The sequence below is a fragment of the Silurus meridionalis genome, chromosome 29, assembly GCF_014805685.1.
Source record: "Silurus meridionalis isolate SWU-2019-XX chromosome 29, ASM1480568v1, whole genome shotgun sequence".
NCBI classification, from domain to species: domain Eukaryota; kingdom Metazoa; phylum Chordata; class Actinopteri; order Siluriformes; family Siluridae; genus Silurus; species Silurus meridionalis.
Genome location: NC_060912.1, coordinates 9,051,234 through 9,070,173, shown reverse-complemented (window position 1 = coordinate 9,070,173; position 18,940 = coordinate 9,051,234). Strand labels below are relative to the sequence as shown.

Sequence of the window (18,940 nt, the reverse complement as noted above, 5' to 3'; positions counted from 1 at the left end):
GGTGCCGTATTTTGATTAATCCTGCAAAAAATTTGGCCATTTTGATGAGGTCATATACCATAAGAAACAACCCTCGTGCAAACCCTGGCCTCCCAGAATGCACTGCAGCCATACGACATGGCTGCTCTGAGCTACGGCTGAGCTACAAGAGGACTTGACTTGCGAGAGCTTTGACTGAGATGTAAACCGATGTATTTAGAGAAATAAAAAGAGGTAAAAAAAAAAAAAGTTGGAGAAGTTAGGCAGCCTAGAAAGGTTGAGACGAAACTCATAAACTAAACTCATTTCATCATTGAACATCACAAAGTAATTATAAAAATCTGCAAGTCGCTCAAGGGGGGGATTTATTTCTTTTAAGGACCGCTAGCACCTGCATGTGGAAGCTAAACACTGAAGCATCTCTGGAGAACAGAGACTGTACACAGCTGTGTGTACTCGTGTCACGAGCCCGAGCTGAGAATTCATTAGGAGGTAACCGACAAAAATTCCTGCTTGTTAGTCAGCAAACAGCATTACATATAAGCCAATTTATAGTAGGTGGGGGTTTAGGGGTGGTCTGGGGAATCCCAGCAAAAAAGTCAAAACCATATTCCCAAAGGTGCATTATGTTTAAAAAGAAACAGATCTGTGAAGTTATAGTGATTCACCAAAGCACAGTGACGAAAGTCCTACATCTCCTTTAGCTGGAATGAAATTTAAAGCCACAGAACAGAGTCGGTGACACTTTGGTAAAAGCATGAAGAAAAGTCTGAGCTGATTGGTTGTTTATATCTCCCAGAATTCCAGTGGACTGCTTATGGTATTGGGAAAACTTTTGAAAAACTGTACTGTATGAACAAACACCAATCTGATTTAGAAAAAATGATCAAATTTGATATAAATGACATTTGTGGTGTTAAATTTTAATCAGTGGCTCTAGAAAAGTAGTAAAAAGGAAAAAAAAGAAGGGAAAACCGATATAAAAGACACATGTACCACAATTTCCCGTATGCGCCCCCCCCGATGGATACGATAAGACATGTCATTTAAGAAAAACGAGTAAAAAGATGTTAAATTACATTGTACAAAAAAGCTTGAGGAAAGCACATCAAGTCTGTTGCTCCAGGCTGTAAAGTCTCTGGGTGGGATTAGGTTTAGAAGGCAATATAATAAGCGTGTGTGTGTGTGTGTGTTATAGCGTGATGACCATGCCATCCTCCTCTACTCCACCGCTGGGTAGCACCAGGCTGTTCCGAGGGTCCGTCCTCAGGCTGCTGAGGATTTTGTGGAGGCTGCCGTTGCTTTCTCTGGCACCGTTGTAGGACGTGTGATGAAGGTTCAGGTCTCTGTGAAGCCTGTAGCTCAGGCTGTTATGGCCTGTTCCATTGAGGCTGGCGTGAGAATGGAAGGAAGCCGTGGACACGGCGGAGAGCGGTCTGCTTTGAGGTTTGGGCGGCGAGGCGGAGGTCAACTGAGTGGATCGAGACGTGAGCGATGCCAGAGAGGCGTTCGAATGGCGAGTCTGGCGACTGATGCTGTTCTCGATGACAATGTCCGACTCTTCATCGCTGTCTAGGTCGTCGTGCCCATAGCTGGAGCTCACGGCGGGCATGGACGAAGGCAGAGACTGCATGCTGGTGATGCCCGAGCTGCTGCTGCTATCCGAAGACTGACCCGAACTTCCGGACACGCGGCTGGCACGCACCACATTGTTGCGCTGATTAGCCGGCTTCACCGTAACAATCAAGTTGTGGCTGTTGGCGATCATCATGTCGGTCACCTGGTCCAAGGTCTTCCCCGTCACCTCGATTCCATTGACCTCGAGAACCTCATCGTTGACCGCAAGCAAGCCTGTTCCTTCCGCCAGGCCGCCAGGGACCATTCGCGAGATAAAGATGCCCGGGACCTTCTCAAGGCCGTGCGCCGTGACACGTACACTTGTTCCGTCTCGGATGTAGAACCCCAGAGGTTTGTGCGAGCCATGACGGTACAGCCTCACACGCCGGTGCGACTCGGGCACGATGTCCACGTCGATGATTGACGATACAGGACGGAAGTCCTGAGGAAAGCCGATGCGGATTTGCGGCCGCTTCCTGTTCAGGTCGTTGCGCAGGGCGACCACGGCTTTTTTCTTTCGGGTTAGTGTGTTGGTGCCAAAGGTGCTGTAGTCAATTTCCTCTGCAAAAGAGATAAAGAAGAAGACAGTGGAACTGTTAATATTATTTCACAGTAATAATATCTATTTATTAATAATATCTTATATTTATAGTTCGTTTTATTTAATGCACAATTTTCTGACCAGCTGATTCTATTTGTTGTATTCTGTTTGTGAAAATCTTGAAATTAATAAATGGACAAATGTGCAAGAAAGACATAGAGTTAAGTCTCTCTGGTCAAATAACGTATACATTCTTTTTTTTTTTTTAGTTTAGACTCCAAAAGTAGGATAATGACTGCAACCTTATGAGCTAAACATGCCCCAGTATTGTACACTAATAACTTGTGAAAATCAAAAGGAAATCATAATATAAAATCTTTGCACATCCTTGTATATGTATAACACAATCGTAATAATACAGAAGTCTTACGAGGCCATGCATTATAATATTTTCATCTTTTCTCGTGAATTCGACACAAACATTGTGATCAGCACTTAATTTTTTACTTTCAACGTTATGGCGAGAAAATTCAGTCACGATCACGAAAAAAAAAAATCGAAAGTTCATCATTTTTTTATAATTCAAAAAATTGTATATGTATATTAAGAAATATTCTGTATTTGAGAATGTTTTTTCCACAAAATCCCTCATTTCCAGTTCAATTCAATTATAAAGCAACTATGGATATTGTCACAAAGCAGCTTTAAAAAACTTACAAAATTTCGAAAGTAACCAGATGTAGACACCTGTCGAGTATAGTTGTGGCCAGCAGTGTATTCTTTTGTGAATTTCATGACCTTTGTTCACATTTAACTTACAAACACGAAAGTATTTGCGTCAGAGGTAACCAAGTTTTACAGTAGCAGATTTCACAGGAAGAGGGTTTTCGGGACGGTCACATATCCTGTGCAGAGTATCATTATATTATGGCTTTAGAGATCACACAACAACCAGAACAACAACAAATGAGTAAACAGTAAATAAATATCTGAGCAAACACCACTTCTGACGAAGCTAGCATGTAATATTCCAGAGTAGCCATCAGCTTCCGGCCCAGAAACCCTCCGCATGAACGTGATGGGCGGACCAAGAACGAGCAATTAAGCGGTATACGGCTCTCCACACACCCTGCTGTCAGATGCCTTTTGTGCCCCTGCTAATGACCGAGTTTCCCCCAGAAGACCACACAGCAGTTCCATGACGATTCTCAGGGAGCACGTAGTCCACTGCAATCAATTCAGACAACCACAGCTATTCAAGGTGCATACCACCACTACAAAACACCATCCCAGGTTCCAGCTGCTGCCCGGCACGGAGTATAAATAACAGACTGTGGCTGACCGTACATGCTCTGATATATTTAACAGTACTCATACGAAGCTTTAGAGGTTTATCAAAGCCGCACTTTGTGGTTATTGTTAGGCAGCATCTGACTGAATGCAGACTTACTTTTATTATGTGCTGGAATTTCAGCTGATAGGAAACACATTGGCTTTCTTTCTGGCTCCCATTAGGAACGTAAAGCACTTGCCAGACTTATATTCATGACTTGCTCTTATCTACGAACATAATAAGTACACCTCATGTTTTGACATCTGTCCAGAGGTTCATGATGCGGTTTGGAATAAGTAAAAGCGTGACGAAGAGCTTTAAAGCACTACATCATGCTCAGTTTATATTATCCTAGGTATTCAGCCTGGAGCTAGAAGTCAAGGTTCGGTACCGGATGTTTTGGGGGTTTCAAATCCCAGGAGATACTATCAGAAGACGACGACGGTTAAAAGAAACAACTCCGGTGTTTTTTTTTCCTTCAACGAGATCTCCATCTTCCTCATCTAAAGCATGTGTATGAACATCACACACACACCACAATCACAAATTCTGTTCCCACATCGGATTCCATATTTAGTCCCCATGATAACCTCCACTCTTCTGCAAAGTTGTTCTAATAGATTTTGGAGTGTGGCTGTAGAGATGTGTTTATTCAGCTATGAGGATGTTAGTAAAGTCAGGTAATGATGTAGGTGAGGTGAGGAGGCCTGGGGTGCATCAGCATTCCAAATTTATCCTGTTCAATAGGGTTGAGATCAGAAGAACTCAAGTTCTTCCACTCTTACTCATGTAAACCATATCTTAATGGCTTTGTTCACAGGAACATTGTCAGGTTGGAACAGGTTTGGGTCTCCTAGTTTCATGTGAAGGTAAAAGTTCATGCAACTGCATCCAAAGACGTCCTGTAGAATTCTGTCTCCACAGAAAACAACACCATATAGCTGGAAATTCTGATGTTTTAATACTTATAGTCCGTATAGTGTAACTTTGGATCACGGTTTAGCATGAGCAGACCTTCTGAGACACTGATGCATGATGGAAAAACAAACACTGCCTAGCCGTTTCCAGACACTGTGATGGCACAGCCTACTAGACAGAACACAAGGTCTAATTGAAATAGAAAGAAAAATGCTCCTCCATTTGAAGATTTCCTGCACGATTTGTGCCAAACCTTAAAAATATTTTGGCTAAACAAGGCGCAGAAACATGAGCAAGCTAAAATGCTAAGAAAACAATTACAGGCTTTTGCAAATGATCCTCCAGTCAAGAAAGAATTAACTCGCTAGAAACGGCACTGAAAACCAAATTAAAACCAAAATAAACCGAGCGAGACGTGACGTCATCAATCACGGCGGCTTCAGTGAGCACCGCATGCCAACGTTAGCATGCAGACAATGAGTTATTTTAAAGCTTCAGTAAAGAGACGAAGTTCTTCACACGGTGCCAGGCACCCGTTGCTGTCACCTGACTCAGCCTGGCGGAGGGGCAGGGGTCAGAGGTCAGGGGTTACTCAGGGGGTGGGAGGAGAGGAGTGGAGTGGAGTGGAGAAGGAGGGTGGGAAGGAGGGATACATTCCAGCATGACTCAAAGTTTTAAACATTCAGATCTGCCGCGCATTAGAAGCTGCACCTAGATCCAAGGCTGTACCGTGGCTGATTTGTCCGCCTTTTGGAAGAATAATCAGTCGGTCATTGTTGTTGCAGACGCTCTGCCGGTGCGTGATAATAGGATCGCGCTGTGGGAACGGGACGGTGGGAGAGCAGGCGAGTCTTTTGTTGCAGATTTCCCACCTCTCATTAACTTTCACAGTGAAAACGGCCCCCCTTTCAAGTCATGCACAATTTTGACAGAGGCTAATAAAAGCAGGGATCTAAAGGCTTTAACAGGCACTCATTAGGGCTCCCGATGCAGTTTACTCTGCATCTACTCTAGGGCATAATGAAAAGTCTCAATTTAATCCAAACGCCCAGAAAAAATCAATTAATGTGCCAGGATTTCAGTCGCACTCTGAGTAAAACGATCTTCTCGGAGATAAAATAAATGTAGCACACGGATTAGCGATGTGACACAAAAAGCAAGGATCTGCTTAGCCCAGGCTTGATTCCAATCCATTACCAACAACGTTGATTTTTTTTTCCCGCTTTAAAACTAACTAGCTTAGCTGTTTTCAAATACCTGGATATGAGCAACAATCAAAAAGAAAAGCAACTACGAATCGAGAAAACGTGAAACAAATTAGCGCTAAATGGGGCTACGTGATTCAATAGAAACGGATTGTTACAATGAGCATTAAAACAGGAAGATGGAAGACTATCTCAACTCCAGAGAAAATACAAAACACATTAGCATCCTATTTACTGTTCACAATGCATTCGTTTCAAAAAAACGTATTATATAGGGATATAAAACAAATCAACGTCCCAGTGTTGTAATGTGGCCCATCGAATTCTTGTCCAATCATGTTGCGTCCTGTGTTTTTATTCCTTTTGTACCACAGAAATGAGTCACCAATCACAAACAAGGAACATCATCATTACAAAATCCTCTATAAACTAAATATAATTATTTCATCATTGTTGATTTCACTGCTGCAAAACATTTCATCAGTTAAATCGAATCCGAAACTCTTTTCAAACTGGTAAGAGCCGCCTTACTGTAACTTCAGGATCCAGTGTCATCGTATGAGATCTTTTTACTTCCTTCAGACTGTAGATCGCCAAGATATGCATGAAGCACTAGCTGGGTTTAATAACTGAACACAGGAAGCGGGCTAAATCAGGAAACTTTCCATGAGTCTACAACCAGTACCAAGGACTGTTTTTATTTTATTTAGGAATCATGCATATTTGGTTATTTTCTTAATTACGAAATGTCATTTCAGTGGTGTGGAACCAAGTCTATTTATCAAAAATACATGATTTGTTTAAGCTTTTTGTAGCCAGAGGGGGGGAACCCACATATTTAATGTCTACAGTAATATTTTGGTGAATTTATTGGGAACAATTGAGCGGTTTTAATTTCCCAAAGGCAGCTTTATTAAAATGACCTTTGAATTTGTCTTAACTTTGTTATTTTGGCTAGGTTACTAGGACTAGTAACAGTGCAGCATTGAACAGTACAGTAAATGCATGTTAGTGCAAATAAATTGTCCATTTAGTAATAAATGCTGTGCATGTAAACATTGTGGTTATTTGTGCAAAAACTTTCAATGAAAATCTTCATTTGAGTGTGTGTAATTGAAAAATTTGCATCATAAAATTTATTGATGTGATGCATTGATTGATCGTTTTTAACATATTTGCATCGACTTATTTATATATATATTTGTAAGTAGATGTGCCATACTTTTATTATTTAGAAAGTGACTAATGTAGATTGAATATGACGTATCACAACACTACAGAGACAGAGGCGTGTCCTGAGAGTCGCATAGAATACAGAGATTAACATGGCAGAGGTAGAGCTGCGTCTTCATGGAGACAGAACAGAAAAGAACATCTGGTTTTATTTCATCTTGTATCTTTTTTTTTACAAAGGCCTGTTTGGGAAAGGTCAAAGTCGGATCGCACTGCATTGTAATAGGGGTGAATCGCATCAGTAGCTGCTTCATATGTATCTTTAATGTATCGCATCATTGGCTATCGATGAGAGACGTGTGTCAGTCCAGCCACTTCGTATTGTCTGATTTCAGAATTCAGAAACCCACATGACGAGTGAAACCAGCCAGACTGTAATACTGGATTCTATTTCCTTCACTGTTACAGATTTCAAGAATCACCTGTGCTATTACTGCTTGACTTGGATTTTCCAGCTCATTTTTCTACAGGTTGAAAACGAAACGTAAAGGTTTGCTGACAGACTCCCGAATTATCTCTTATATCTTCTGAAACATATAAACAGAGAAATCAGTGGAACTGAAAGATCTGCAGGTTTACAATCTAAAACTAATTGCCTTGAGTGTGTACTTGTCTTTTGCTGAATCTTGAAGTTCTTGAAATCACGGAGCTCCTCCTCGACTATTAAAGTTAGTGCACAGTCAGCACACACACACACACACGCACACTTTTCCTCTTTCAACCTGTATCACCAGTCTTACCCTGTCTCACATCTGGGAAAAGTTAAAGGCCTACATGCAGAGGAGGTAAAGAATGTGCCGTTAGATTAGCCTCCTTTTCAATCTCCTTTCTTGTCGACACAACGCGTTCTCCACAGGTCATGGCGGTGTGACAATCTGTATTCGCGTGTGTGTGTATGTGTTAGTGTGTGTGGGTGTGTGAATCGAGACACAGCTTTAAAAATTCCTCCAAATGGACACAGACAGCGGAGGAAAACCTCAATAAACGTCTGCCAGGCAAACCAAAACAATACCCTACAAAAAGGATGTTTATTAACAGTAGCAGGAAAAGTAGTGTAGCTTCCTGTAACTATAAATTCAGCTCAAAATGGCCACCAGAGCTTTGATCCCGTCTGTTTCTTTTCTTATATACCTGCCTGATTGATCCTTCGGTAGCTCCACATGTACACCATAAAAACCCATGTGGTTACAGTAGAAGGTTAAAATCCAGAACCATAAAGATGAATCTGGAGCGCAATTAATATGAACAGTGATGTAAATATTATAAATAAATATTCAGTGTTGAGGATGAGACGAGTTCCCTTTCGAATCAGGTTCCTCTCAAGGTTTTTTTCTCATGCTATCTCAAGCAGGTTTTCCTCAACACTGTTGCCACTGGCTTGCTCGTTAAGGTATAAACGAACAGGGATTCATTAATTAAGCTCGAATGTATATTCGTCTATTTAACTATGTAATTCTGTAAATCTGCCAAACAAAAAAGCACTGAATTGAATTGAACCTTGTTGTGGAATTTCTTCAATTCTTCTTCTGTTCACAATAAGCGAACGTATGTATGTTTTCAATGAGAAAAAGATCTCGCTATAAAATATTTTGCACACAAATTCTTATTAGATGGTTAAGGTACTGTAGATTTTAAGTTATTCAAGACCAAGAACAGTCTAGAGACCTCTAGAAGTTGATGTTCATTTACATTAATACTTTAATACATTAATATTAATACTTGCTTACTATGAGCTCAGTAGCTCATAGTTTTATAACCATAAATACTGTATAAGACTGTAGAAAGAACATTACTTATAATCTTATACTCCAGTGCTCATGTTAGTTCTCTCTCTCCAGTGTTCTGTAGTGTTGAAAGATTTATGATCACACTCTTGATGTCACCCAAATGAGGATGGGTTCCCCTTTTGAGTCTGGTTCCTCTCAAGGTTTCTTCCTCATAACATCTAAGGGAGTTTTTCCTTGCCACAGTCACCACGGCTGCTCATCAGGGATAAATGCACACCATTCACCTTGACTGTTGATTTCTGTAAAGCTGCTTTGAGACAATGTCTGTTGTGAAAAGCGCTATAGAAATAAACTTGACTTAACTTGACTGCTGAAAGAACTAGAACAAGTGGGGACAATTAAAACAATGGATGCTGTTTGACCATAATATTGGCCTTCTAATATTTATTATGCATTAATAACACTCACAAAGCAATGGACAGTATGTTTAACAGGGTGAAACCAGTGTCCTGACCTCATTCTGCCCAGAACATGACCCTCAAAATTCCCCAAACTCTCCCACAAGCTGCTCCCTGAGTCAATCCAGACCTGCCGTCTAATCTCGGCATGTCACACGTGATAACAAACAGGACAGATTTTCAGGGGGTTTAAGGTGTTAATAAAGCTCTCAATCCATCCCTAAAAAGTGTTTCTGGGAGAAGCAGATAAAAGTTATTCTGCTGTAACTCAAAAAAAGAATTCAAACATCAAACACTCAAACTGAAAAAGTCCACGGTAACAGGATGTGGCACATTTAGGCTGATAATTACAGAGTCACGGTGACAAAAACGTACACCGTTTTCCTTCACCACTGCAACACAATGCACAAAGAGCAAAGAAAAATGCCTCACTGGAAAACCACACTTTTAAAAAAAAAACCTCATTGAGAACTGCTTCGGTTGCATTTTTTCCCTCCGCCTTTTGCACTCGGAGACCTGGATTACAATGTGGTTGAAGGAAAGGAAACTACAGTCTTGTATGTAAATAATGAGAAATTACAGTTCTCATGGCAAGTTGAGCTTCTTTGGATGAATCATGAGGACTTTGAAGAAGAAGATGCATAAAAACGTCTTTGCCAACAAAAACTTAAATAATAAAAAGTAAAGTTTGGGGTCATTTCAGACTAAAAACAAAGAAAACGTATTGTATTAAAAGCAATTTGAAACAGATTTTTATATTTATATTTATATATTTGTATTTGCATTTTGATCATGAAATATGTTAATTAAACGCACTGTCTTTTCTTCTCTTGTATATTTAGTTCTTTAAAAAAGAAAAAGTACTTATTATCCGATTCCTCGATTAATTGATGGACTAATCGTAGAATCTGTAACCCTACTTCCTATGTGCTTTTTGAACATACTTACTTATCATATCATATACCCTTATAATAACCTCCACTCTTCTGGGAAGATGTTCCACTAGATTTGAGTGTGCTTGTGGAGATATGTGCTACAAAGTTGTTAGTAAAATCAGGTACTGATGAAGAGAGGATGAGGAAACCTGGGGTTCAGTTAGTATTCACATTCACTCTGTTTAGTAGTGTTGAGCTCAGAGCTGTATAGCATTAGATTTCCACTGTAACCCACGTAAAGCATTTCATCATGGAGCTGGCTTTGTGCATAGCCGTATTTCATTCTGCCGCATCCAGAGACGACACTCCCATTAAGTGTTTTGTTTCTAAACTCTGGTTAATTTTATTCGTATTTAAAACATGACTGACATTGCTATTTACTGATAGTATCTGATATGATTTAAATGGATAAGATGTTTTGCCTGTGACCGAAGGTGATTTTTATTTTCACTGCAACATCGAAATGTGTAGAAGCACATTTTGTGAAAACCACATGGGGCACTCATGTGACCAACCTTCTCTCTCGGGGGCAGCAACTTAATACCAATGGTATTTAAAACATCACCTTGTGGGTTTGGGCAGGTCCAGGCTTGCAGTGCACACCTGCAGTGCACACACACACACACACACACACACACACACACACACACACACACACACACATGTATTTTGCAACAGACTTCCTGGCTTGTGTGCTGACACAAATGTGTCAGGTTTTCGAATTGTGCTTCGCTCTACTGCTACTGTTTGACATCATCACGCACACACACACACACACACACACACACACACACACACACACACACACACACACACACACACACACACACATGCGTGCATACACACACGCAGAGAAGCAGGTTCAGCTCTTAGCTGCAGGCAATTTGACAATAACATTTGAATTGATTACATCACATTTTTTATCGCTGCGTTGACCACATGGATCGCCTCAATCGCCGTGGCAACAAGTATCTGGTTGAATGGTAACTTTACTCTGCATTATAATAGATGTTAAACTCTATTATTATTTTTTTTACTCTATTTTACTTTGATTTTCGGTTTAGTTCAGCGTCTTGAAGGCGAACTCGTGAACTCTGGAGAGGTTCGAGATTGGCAGGAGCCCTGCATGCTTGTGGAGAGATTCTGTCTCCGTCTCTGTCTCACTGCCATCTGGGGTAAATACCGCTGTCGGTATGTTACAGTCAGCCAGTTGCATTCAAGCCAATAAATAAACCTGTCCAAATAGCTCTGAGTGAATCGGGTAAAAAAAAAGGAATCATACTTTTAAATGACTCGTTCAAGTGAGTCGGGTTGGAAGTTGAAGGTGTGTTTTTGTCAATTTTTCCATTACTTTAAAAATCTGTCATTAAGAAAGTAGGAAAAAATTTGTAAGTTGGAAAACTAACTATATCAGCCAGATTATCTTGTTTGTCTGTTGAGAAATTATAATATCATTAATTATCTAATAAAAAAATGTGTTATAATAAAAACTTTGCCATCCAACTTTATAATTTGTTTCTATGAATCTCATTAATGTATTGGTTAATTGGACAAAAGTTTGTGGAAACCTGACTATCAGATTCTATATGCTTTTTAAGCATCCCATTATTTAATCCCCATCTGCTCTTATAATAACCTCCATTCTCCTGGGAAGATGTTCCACTAGATTTTGAAGGGAGATTAGCGATTTGTGCTCAAGGGTGTTAGTAAAGTCAGATACTGATGTAGGTGAAGTGAGGAAGCCTGGGGTACATTTGGTGTTGAGGGTTGAGGAGCTCTATAGCAGGCCACTCAAGATCTTCCACCATATACAACAAATCTTCATGGAGCTGGTTTTGTGCACAGGGGGCATCATCATGCTGGAACTGGTTTGGGTCTCCTAGATCAAGTGAAGGAAAATTTCATGGCATCCTATACATCTGTGTTCCTCCAACATTGTGAGAACAGTTTGGAGGAAAAACCGTATATGAATGGAAAAGACTGGTGTCCCAATACTTTTGTTTGTATAGTGTATATGCTGTAGATGTTACAGTTTGTGCAAAATAAATTGTGATGAAAAAAAATAGTTCAAAACAAAATCATTAAAAGATGTAAAAATTCACAAAAATGCGAACATAATAGTACAAAATCGTAATCCCGCAAGGTTGTTAAACAGGCATGTGTAACCAATGCCCACGATGTAACGTATCAAACAAAACAATTCACATACACTGATTCATGTATGTTTCATCAAAGCATCAAAGCGAACCATTGTGGCGACAGGGGCATGAGCACACAAAAAAGGCATTTTTTTTTGGTGATGCGTTTTGGATCATTGCACACATACCTGTGTGTCAAACCTGAAACCGCTGCCATCCGGATCCACTCTAACAAAGACGGATGTGTGTTTTTTTAGTATCTTGCGTTGAGAGCTTATTGGCTGATCGTGCATGGTGACGACAGACTGTCAATCCTCTCGAGCGCAACACAAAGGGCTGGGGGGGTTCAAATCCACGTTCAAATCCCCCTAACTGGAAGCTTTTAGGGCAATGCTTTTAGGACTGTTTGTCAATCACATCGCTTTGTTTTAAAGGTCTCTGATCAATATCTTAATGGAGCCAGGTTAAGGAGTCGACCTGTCGAAATCCCATGATGCACTACAAAGAGCAACAGTCCCTGCAAATCCCTCAGTAAGCCGGAGATAACAGGAACAGGGAGGTTATAATAATTAATTTGGTGTACGCATCACCAGGCTGCAGAGGATTAAAGGAACTGACTTCATAAACAACATTTTGATTGATTTTCTCCTCAGCGTTTCGTTTATTGGGATATTAACCAGCTACATGTAATCATCATAGAGCTTTTTTTTTTCCAGACACCTTTCACTCATAAGCAGCTTTATCTGATCTAAATTTAATCAATCAGTATAGCACATTAAAATGGTGACCTCATAAGGGGTCAGATCACAGCCCAGGTCAAATGCATGCAAACGTTTCAGGAGTTGTAGCAAAAACTTGGAATGTACGTGTGCACGCCGTGGTCACATATTTTGAGGTGCCAGGGTGAAAAATACCTCTCGGGTTTCAGTCACGTACACCTCCCACACACACACACCAGGCATGGGCATTCAAGCTTCACTTAAAAAAAATAATAACAACCCCCCCCACAACACGGTGCTAGGTACATTGTAAACACGTTTTACACGTTGTAAGCAAACCTAGATTGGACATTTTGTCCTCCTACAACATTTTTCATTTCCGATACATTCTGCATCAACACCGAACTAAAATTAGGTATCTATTAATCCATAATGCTGTGAATGCTTCAGTCTGGTTTGTCAAAATGTGGTTTAATAGTGTTATATGACGGAGTTTATTTTATTAAGTGATCAGTTTAACAGTAAAGGACATTCACTGAGAGACATACGCAATTCGCCACATAATCTCAAGCTAATAATAATAAACGTGGTTTTAATTAGCAACAGAAAAACATTATAATGCTGTTTCCTGTAAAAAAGACATTTATTGATCAGTAATGCCAGGAGTCTCCAGTGTTGGAGCTTTATAGCAGTTTGTAGGCTCTTTCCTAACTCTGGGATATGCTAAGGTAACTTTATAGTGGATTACGTCCAATAACTGCAATAGCCCGTGGTTTTTTTATTTTTATTTTAGGGATACAACAACTAATCGATAAAATCGGTATTAAAATTTGTTGTCAACGAATGCCCTTATCGATTAGTTGGGCTGCTCAAGTTACCGGTTAGCATGACAGCATGATAACACAGCTGCTTGTAAAATGGAGAGTACAGGTCAACAGGCAGCAGGAATAAGTGTTTGTGTCCCAAGACATGAAAGTTTTTTATATTAAACTCAAACCAAAAGAACAAATGTTGGAGAACAAATTTAGATTTACACAAATTGTTTCACCTTGCATACTCAGTGTTTTTTTTTTTTTTTTACAATAACAACCCAGCATGAGTGAATTTGTTTAAAGGAGAAAGTCCCCATTAAGTCCTCAACAAACACCTACTAGATGATGATGATGATTAATTATTATTATTATTATTATTATTGAGTCCATATTAATATTTGAAATGAAATACCCAATCATTCTGGTATACATCACCTATTGTGCTTGATATTTCATAAACTGATTTATATTTTCCGATGCCAAATGTTTGAGAACCTGTTCGTTAGCTCTCCTTACAAAATAAACAGAATTTATCATCATATAAACAAGCTGGAACTTCCAATTAATCGATCAAAAAGCACAGAATCGTGTCTGTTCACATCCTCTCATGATGTTACTGGGAAAAAAACCAAAGTATGTGTGTGCGAGACAAGAAACCAGACATTTCTGTCAGCAAATAACACATTGAGCCTCTTGGCCTCAAAAATTCGTAAGAAAACGAGTTCAGTGCAATCATCTCTCCCCACTGTGGCTCCTCAACCCCCTCTCCTTCCTCTTTCCCTCTAACCATAACTGCCGGTTAGAAGAGAGATGGAGGAGACGTGGAGTCTCACAGCTGCCCTGTTTGTTTGTTAGTTTGCTGATCTTGCCATGGTGGATGCAGTGTGCCCAATGTGCATGTGCATGTGTGTTGGACTCCAGAGGATGAGGACAAGAGCCTACATTGTAATTAAGAGACCAGAAATAAGCCAGCAGCAGAGTCCCAGGTTTCCACAAACACCCTGCACACTTGCGACACTCACGATCCAAAGAGCTTGGTTCCGTTCGTTTGGGTGAATGTGTGGCTTCATGGAAGGGAGGAAAGGAAATGAGGCTGATTATGACCGTCACTGCAATCCAATTTGGGAACAACCGTAAACATTCTCTGCATTCCTGCACTGTTTTTAGTACGCGTCCATCCACTTTCCTTTTCCTTTCTTTTCTCAAAAAAAAATTCTAATAGGAGTGGTCTTCTCCAGAATGACTCCACCCCCTCAATTCTTTCTACCCAATCCACATATGTAGGCTCACAAAATGGTTTGTTAAGGATAAAGTGTTCTCCACAATCGAGAATATCATATCTACAAAGAACTTACTGAATAACGTTTTGTTTCGCCAACATCAGTTACTTTTCCCATTCGTCACTAAGGCACAACAAGTCAAATCATTTTGGGTTTTTGTTTGTTGTAGCTCTGTTGCTGTGTGATGAAAAGTACCCCAATATCTACCAATAACCAGAAGTTTGGCTTGCAGAACGATACCTTCCCAGACATTTTGACGGCATCCCATTGGCTTTTTCGGGATGCTTTTTAAATTGCTGTACAGTTCTAATCCTCAAACAGACCAATGATTAACATGAAATCATAAAAGCTTACCAGAAAACAGGATACTATCAAGAATTATAGTGTCCAAACCTAAATATTATTTAACAATATTGTTTATTTGCTGAACAGTGCAAATTGCAGTACATCAGAAGGAAGATGTGTAGAGCCTCAATGTATTTCTAAAAGGAACACAAAGAACAATGTCTGGTAGGCAGCGAGTCTTTTTTCGAGCTGTGTACAAAACTATATAAACATGCTAGTGACATGGCTGGTTACGTAAAAATAAAAAACCCTGCCAGACTGCAAATGCCTTCTGGGCAAGTTCTTCTGTCTTCTGAAGTCTACAGTTATATTGCCTTGGTTCCTCAGGTCTTCAAGCGATTCATCAATCAAACGTTTGAGCTATAAAATGATGTAAAGAGCCTTAAGGGTATAGGCAGGGTTTCGCTAAAAGAAATGGGAAAGGCGGGACATGTAAAACTCTGGGTTGGAAAAGAGGCATAGTGCGGGTCATGATCTTTCCAGAACATGCTAACGCTGCTAAAAACAGCTAGCACGGACCTCGAAAAATAAGGAGGGTCTGGTCTATGTTCAAACATTCTTAACCACAGAGACTGGGGAGTAGCCAGAAATCTGTCAATAGTTGGTAAAAAAAAAAAAAAAAAAAAAAGGGTGTGGATATGGACAAGATTAGAGAGAGGCGAACATGTTCCATATTCGGCATATGGCCACCATGCACATCAGATATTTACAATCCTGCAGCATATAATAAGACTGAAGCCAAGCTCTTAATTATGTAGATCAGTTCATCATTTTGCAGACAGTCATAAAAGAAAGCTATAACAAGATGGTGGCAGAATGTACTGTAAAAAAAAAAAAAAAAAAAGAGCAAAGTGGAATGTATTAGCTGCTTCGATTAAGACGTTTATGAACTCCATGAAACACCTTGAAGTGATTGTGGAACATGTCGCTTTTTAGTGTGAGGTCATGTGGTGCTTTGTGAAGAAAAAAAACAGGCGTCTTAAAAAATCTAAGATGATTCGGAGATGCTAGAATCCACCCGCCCCCAATCTTTAAAAGAAAACAGCGCACATAATGACTGATAAACAAGTTCCCACTTGTCTTTGCAGTTCTGAACCCAAGTGAGGAAATCTACTACGAGGTCTGTTAGCCTTAACAGAGGCAGCCTAACAGGCTCCACATGCCTGGCCTTGTCTTCCAGATCACAGAAATCAGTTGAAGCAGACTGAGCAGACCAGCTCCACCAGCTTTGCAACACTTCAGCAAGTGTCACTATTACCCAGAATGCACTATTGGTGATACACACCCAGATATACATGTCTGTCTAACCGCACTGGACTGAGGAGGAAAAAACCTGCAGCCTCAAGCTATAAACATCTGCAGCCTGAAGATACTTGGTTAAGGCCATCAAATGTCTCACCTCATTAAATAATACGGTGAAAAAAAACAAAACAAACAATTACTATATATTTGTTTGTTTTTAACTTATTCATATTTTTTTTTAGAATCTTCACTGGAATGCTAATCCAGCTAGCAAATATATGCTAATTTGATTCGGTTTCTGACAGGATTCTTCAGCCATATTTATACATTTCAAAATCTTCACTGGAACGCTAATCCAGCTAGCAAATATATGCTAATCTGATTCGGTTTCTGACAGGATTCTTCAGCCATATTTATACATTTCCAAAAATCTTCACTGCCAGCTCTAGCATGCTAGTTTACATATGCTAACCTGATAGGATTTCTGACAGGGTTATGAAAGCATCTCCTTCACTAGTAGCACTAGCTAACTAAATAGTTAACCTGACAGGATTTCTAACATGATTTTTTTACTACTAAATGTTTAATATAATACAACAGGAACTACCTCGATAAAAATTCTGGCATATTTAAATCACATTTACAAATCAGATTACAAATAATACTAGGTATATGGCTAATCCTGTATAAGCTAACTTGATAGGATAGTTCACAAAAGTGTCTATAAATGCAATATTACTAGAAAAAAAAAAAAGACTAGGACCATGTAGACATCTGATATATTGATTAAAAAAATACATCTGTCAGAAGACGTTTCACCACATTAGGGACCATTTTAGGGAGTATTTATTCATATAATAATAATTTTGATAAAAGGAAAAGGGCGACTTGCTTCTAGTAGATACTTAGGTTTTAGGGACATTACATTACATACACTTTTTTCGTGAAAGCAATCCTTATAGGCAGGGAATAAATTGTAAACAAAAAACAACCATTGACAGAAAAAGAGTGCTTTGAAACGAGTCTATATATAAGTGCTAATGAGCATGTTATATTTCAGGTGCAGAGTAACATGACATGGTTCAGTAGGGTGCAGTGGCTGATGGGAAACACAGTTCAAATCCATAATCCTAATTCAAGATTAGGTGACTGAGTCATTAAAAAACATCCCAGATTTCTAAATCCTGGCCAAGGTCAACATTTATTAACCAAGATAAGTTATGTCAGCAGATTGGCACAACAAACAGGCAAATTTGTACATGTTGAATCATGCATTTGGTGATGCTGAGAAAAGGCAGGAACTGTGGTTTGGGGAGTGAGAACCAAACCACAAAAACAAAATGATCACCGAGATGAATCCGAGGCGTAATGGAGCATGTTTATTTATATTTATCAAAACTAAAAACGTGGCAAAATCAGGCCCATAAACCGCAGAGCTGACGGATTTGAAACGCAAAACGAGAAGCGATGATCAAACAAAACTATTCACACCCTTGCTCACATTAAAGAGTGTAAAAATCTGTGGGTCATCAGAGACGTGGAAAAAGTGAAGGTGGCATGTCAGTTTCCACTCCTTTCCACCTGCAGTTCATTTGACATCTGTACATTGCTATTCCCGCTAAAAATACAGCACGTCTTTATGAGATGGACCACACACACGGACAGACAGAGACACACCCGCTGAGGTTATTTTACAGCGCTACTGCGAGCATGGCACAGGAACAAAGCCAGGAGCTTCCTGGGGAGCAGCAACCAAGCAACGATGCAGAAGGAGACACCGAGGTGAAGTCAAGTGCCGCCTGTTACAGCCCTGATTAATCACCTCGGACCGACTGCTCACCATATTCAGCAAAAAGATAAAGGTCAAAAACCTGCTGGCTACTGGAACGCCTGAGTCCTTGGTGAATCCTCAGTCAGATAAAAAGAGAGAATTGACAAGAATTTGCAGCAAATACAAAAAAATATTTAGCATTCTTCATTCAGAAAATGGCTGAAGGTTGAAATGGCTGAATCGAATTTATTGTGATACCCTGATATACCCTTGAGGCAGCTTAAGACCTTAAAAAAAAACAGCAGCTATTATTCAATTTCTCACTGATCATAAGTCATACTAGATGGTTGTAGATGAATTACTAAGACAGGTGACCTCCAAACAAACATCATAATTTATTCTGGACCCTAAAAACAAAATGTTTTTCTCCCGACTCAGAAAAAAAAAGAATTTTAAGTCTATAACACTATATTCAGAGCTTTAAGTCATATGTCTGCCTACAGATTGCGAGACACGTCATGTAAGGAGTAAAACATAATATATATTTTAGATAATATTATGGAGAATAAACAGAGTGGAGTTACTGTTAGAAGTAACAACAGCAAATCTCTCTAGCTTTGCATAAAGTATTGCATATACTTTTTTTCAGTAAAGGTTACATTATACAAGTTGATATTGTAATCCAAT

The 18,940-nt window shown here is 39.6% G+C and overlaps 1 protein-coding gene across 1 annotated transcript in view; it reads right to left on the bottom strand.

Annotated features, from left to right (window-relative positions):
• Positions 1 to 326: 326 nt before the first annotated feature.
• Positions 327 to 18,940, bottom strand: part of pard6gb (par-6 family cell polarity regulator gamma b) — a 35,309-nt gene continuing 16,695 nt past the window's right edge. Inside the window, exon 3 of the mRNA XM_046844416.1 lies at positions 327 to 2,157. Coding sequence (XP_046700372.1) covers positions 1,172 to 2,157 — 986 coding nt within the window. The 3' untranslated portion in view covers positions 327 to 1,171. The remainder of the gene's footprint in view (positions 2,158 to 18,940) is intronic.